The 4,357-nt window shown below is 45.3% G+C and overlaps 1 protein-coding gene across 1 annotated transcript in view; it reads right to left on the bottom strand.

The window, feature by feature from the left end:
• MARK4 (microtubule affinity regulating kinase 4) overlaps positions 1-4,357 on the bottom strand; it is a 42,751-nt gene that overhangs the window by 8,628 nt on the left and 29,766 nt on the right. Inside the window, exon 13 of the mRNA XM_023736186.1 lies at positions 2,648-3,085. Within this exon, the coding sequence (XP_023591954.1) occupies positions 2,648-3,085 (438 nt within the window). The remainder of the gene's footprint in view (positions 1-2,647; positions 3,086-4,357) is intronic.

Below are 4,357 nucleotides of genomic sequence, written 5' to 3'. Positions count from 1 at the left end.
TGAGTGAGGAGGAGATGGTTTGAGCAGGGCTAATGGGCACAAAGACATGCAAGGTTAATGGAAGACTGTAGTAACCTAGGCTAAGAGTCATGGGAATCCATTAGAGATTAGAGAGGTGGACACTAAGGGAAGAGGAGGTCAGGGAAGGTTTGCAGGAGGCAGCCTTGCCCACCCCTCCCCTCCCCACTCTGCAGTCCAGCCACATCGAACTTTTTACATCCTTCATCATGCCGCTTTGCCTCCCTCTCCTCTTAGCCTTTGCACAAGTTGTCTCATCTATTTGGAACACTCCTCCTCCCTCGCTTTTCCCCTGATTCCCACCTAGTTATCATTCAGGTGTCAGTTCATATTATAATCACCACCTCCCCAGCCCCAGGGTGAGTCAGGTGCCTCCTCTGGGCTCCCACAAGCTCCTGCCCCCCTCCCCGCCCCATGAATCCTTGATTACTTTGTATTGTCAATGTCTGCTCACATATCTGCCCCCATCCCTGCAATGGGCTGTGAGCTCTGCAGGAAGTATCGGGATTATGCCGTCTTATAAATATGATGGGAACATTCTCTCTTTTCTAGTCTCTGGAAGCTTGTGTAAGATTGCTATTACACCCTCTCCCCACTTATCAACGTGGTTAGGTTCCAAAGACCAGGTCATTATGCAAAAATCGGTGTTATGTGAAAATGGAGCATGACCACATCAGATCACAAAATGGAAGATTACTACATCATTAGATAACTGCCAAATTACATCATTACATAACTTCCAAACCACTGAGAATCATGGCCCAGCCAAGATGACACATATCCTTGACCATCACAGCAAGCAGTACTCTCACGTCACACCTTGGCATCCATTACTACCAGATATACGCTGTTAATGTGCAAAATAGACAGTAGCTTGTTTACTACTGTAGTAGATGCAAAATGTCGGATAATGACATGGTCAATAAGTGAGGAGCGGGTGTATTTCTTCCTTAAATGTTCGAAAGGATTCTATCACTTGAAGCCACCTAGACTTGGAATTTTCTTTATGAAAACGTTTTAAATTACGGGTTCAATTTCTTTAACAAGAATATAAGAACCTCCAGGTTTTCTATTTCTTCTTGTGTCAGTTTTGTTAAGTCATGTTTTTAAAGACATTTGTCTTATCCATCTAAGTTGTCAAATTTATTGTCATTAAGTAGTTCTTAACACCTTCTTATCCTTTTATGACTGAATAATGTCCTCTTTTTCATTTCTGATATTGGTAATTTGTGTTTGTTATCTTTTTTCTTAATCAGTCTTGCTAGAGGTCTACTGATTTTATTAATCTTTTCAAAGAAACAAATTTTGGCTTTGTTGATGTTCTTTAGTGTACATGTGTTTTCTCCTTCATTGATTTCTTCTCTTATCTTTATTATTTCCTTCCTTCTACTTTCTTTGACATTAATCTGCTGTTCCTTCCTTCTTAAGGTGTGGGTTCATTTAAACAATAACAATAGCTCTCATTCACTGAATGCTTACTGTGCCAGATGACATGTAAAGTACTAAAGATCTTACAAGAGCCTCACAACAACCTAGATTCTTTGATGAGCCCATTTCACAGAGTGGAATACTGATGCTCAGAGAGGTGAAGTCACTTGTCCAAGGTCATGTGGCTTACCAGTGTGATTCAAACTTTGGTCTGTAACTTCCGAGCCCTGACCACCTTTTTACCCTGCCTCTACCCATGTATCCCCATTTGGAGAAGACTTTGGCTCCCTCAACCTGTATTATACCATTCTAGGGACTTGCGGAAGTGGAAAGTGAAATGTCACATTCCCCAGACTCCCTTTGCAGCTCTGGTTCTGGATATGAATTAGGTTCTGCAAACCTGTACACTCGATAAGATACGGAAGGTGGAAATGGGGTGGTGGCTGCCTTCTTACCCCCTTTGCTTCTGCACACAGGCAAGGATATGAGACAAAAACCTTTCCTTCAGCACCATCCAGTGACCATTCTCCAGGCCTCTAGGGGTCAAAAGGCTCTTTCACTGGAGGATGAGACTTCTGAGCCTTGCACTTCAGCCATAATCACGTTCCTGAATTCAGTGGGGCTAGGTGCAGCCTGGGAACCCTAGTGGCACAGTGGGTAAGAGCTACAGCTGCTAACCAAAAGGTCAGCAGTTCCAATCCACCAGCCGCTCCTTGGAAACCCTATGGGGCAGTTCTACTCTATCCTATAGGGTCGCTATGAGTCGGAATCGACTTAACGGCAATAGGTTTGGTTTTGGTTGGGTGCGGCCTCAGAGGTAGCAGCTCCCTTGGTGGGTCAGGTCTGCTGTGTTGTTATCAGCATCAATTCTGTTACAGGTTGTTGTCAAGGTGACTCCAACTCATGGCGACCCCATGTGTGTCAGAGTAGAACTGGGCTCCATAGGGTTTTCAATGGCTGCTTTTTCAGAAGTAGACTGCCAGGCCTTTTTTCTGAGGCACCTCTGGATGGACTCGAACCTCCAACCTTTCAGTTAGCAGCTGAGCGTGATAATCATTTACACCACCCAGGCACTCTGTCAATCTTGTGGGATCCCACCTTGCCCGCTCCCCTCCAGCTCTTCCTGTAATTTTGTAAGCATTAAATTCCCTGTATTAAATCCTTCCTGCTGAAAGCACTTATAGTATTGTCTGTTTCTGACAGTGAACACTAATGTATACATTGGCATCAAGCACAGGGTCAAGCAAACAGAGAGCACTCAATAAATGTCTGTGGAGTGAATGAATGAAAGGATAAAAGAAGGGGTCCTGTGCCGTGGGGTCCAGGGAACAAGACGATGGCGGGGTTTGAAAAATGTGCACCAGGTGGCATTCACACGCTGGACCACAGGTGGTCACACCTCCCCGGCCCCGCCCACTCACAGGGGTGCTCATGCTGTCCTTCCGCCGCTCAGGGATCTCAGCCTTGTTGGGGTTGTGGGCGCTGCTGACCATGGGGCTGGAGGGGGGCAGCCCTCGACTCCCGCTCCCCGTGGCACTGCAGCTTGCCTTCCGGCCTGGCAGGCGCTCCTCCTTCAGCTCTGTCTCCCCTGTGCTGGTTGGACTGCGCTTGGGGTGCAGGGGCGTGGGGGATGGGCCACCTGGCAGAGGGAGAGGAACGGGTGAGAGCTGCATCACCTGGAGACTCCAGCACCCACTCTGAGGTGTGAGCCTTTCTGCCTGGTAGAGCATCAGAGAACTCCCGAGCTCTTCTTTAGCAAACTCTGGGAGGAGTGGACAATGAGCAGTGCATTGTTGTTCCTGTTATTGCTAGTTGCTGTCGAGTCGATTCGGACTCCTGGCGACCCTATGTGTGCGGAGCAAAACTGCTCCCGCGAGTTTTCAAGGCTGCGACCTTTCGGAAGCAGACTGCCAGGCCTATCTTCCTAGGTGCCTCCAAGTGGGTTCGAATCACCAACCTTTCAGCTAACAGTCATGTGCTTAACTGTTTGTATCACCCAGGGACTCTCAGCACCTACTCTGGGTGATCGCTGGAATCTTAAAATTCCTCACATAGGGTACAATTTCTGTGTAGGACATTCTGACAATATTTACCAAAATTATAAGTGCCCATAAGAAAAAAAACAAAAAAACAAAAAAACAAACAAACCAATTGCCGTGGAGTTGATTCCAATTCATGGTGACCCACGTGTGTCAGGGTAGAACTGTGCTCTATAGGGTTTTCAAAGGCTGTGATTTTTCAGAAGCAGATTGCCAGGCCTTTATTCTGAGGTGCCTCTGGCTGAACCTGAACCTCCAACCTTTTGATTAGCAGCTGAACAGATTGAAGGTTTGCACCATGCAGGGACTCCAAGCACACGTGTTGTGGTTGTTAAGTACTGTCGTATACTGACCCAAAGACTCCGCGTCTGGGAATTTATCTCAGAGTTCCACTTGCACACACATAAAATAATATGATCTACAAGTTTGCAACATTTTGTTTAAGATCAAAAGATTGTGAACAGCCTGAATGCCCCTTATTAGGGGTCTGGCTAAAGAAATCAAGGTACTTCCACACAATGGAATACTATGCAGTGGTTAAAAAAACAACAAATTCTTTATGGATTGATATAAAGTGATCTTCAAGACAGACTATAAAGAGGAAAAGGCATAGGATGGGGTCCTCAGAGGGCGATCATTTGTATACAACAGGGGAAATTGTGTATATCTTCACAAATCTATCTCTATCTCCTTGCTTCTATATGAATAAAATATCTCCAAAAGGTTATTATTTATACTAAAAAGGGATACTATGTTTATATGATGTACTTATATGTTATTTATATACTTATTCAATCTGCATGCTGAGCAAATAATCCAAGAAGCTGGACTATATGAAGAAGAATGCAGCATCAAGATTGGAGGAAGACTCA

This window comes from Trichechus manatus, unplaced genomic scaffold (assembly GCF_000243295.1).
Source record: "Trichechus manatus latirostris isolate Lorelei unplaced genomic scaffold, TriManLat1.0 scaffold00087, whole genome shotgun sequence".
NCBI classification, from domain to species: domain Eukaryota; kingdom Metazoa; phylum Chordata; class Mammalia; order Sirenia; family Trichechidae; genus Trichechus; species Trichechus manatus.
The sequence above is the reverse complement of the archived record's forward strand: the minus strand, read 5'-3'. Positions and strand labels throughout refer to the sequence as shown.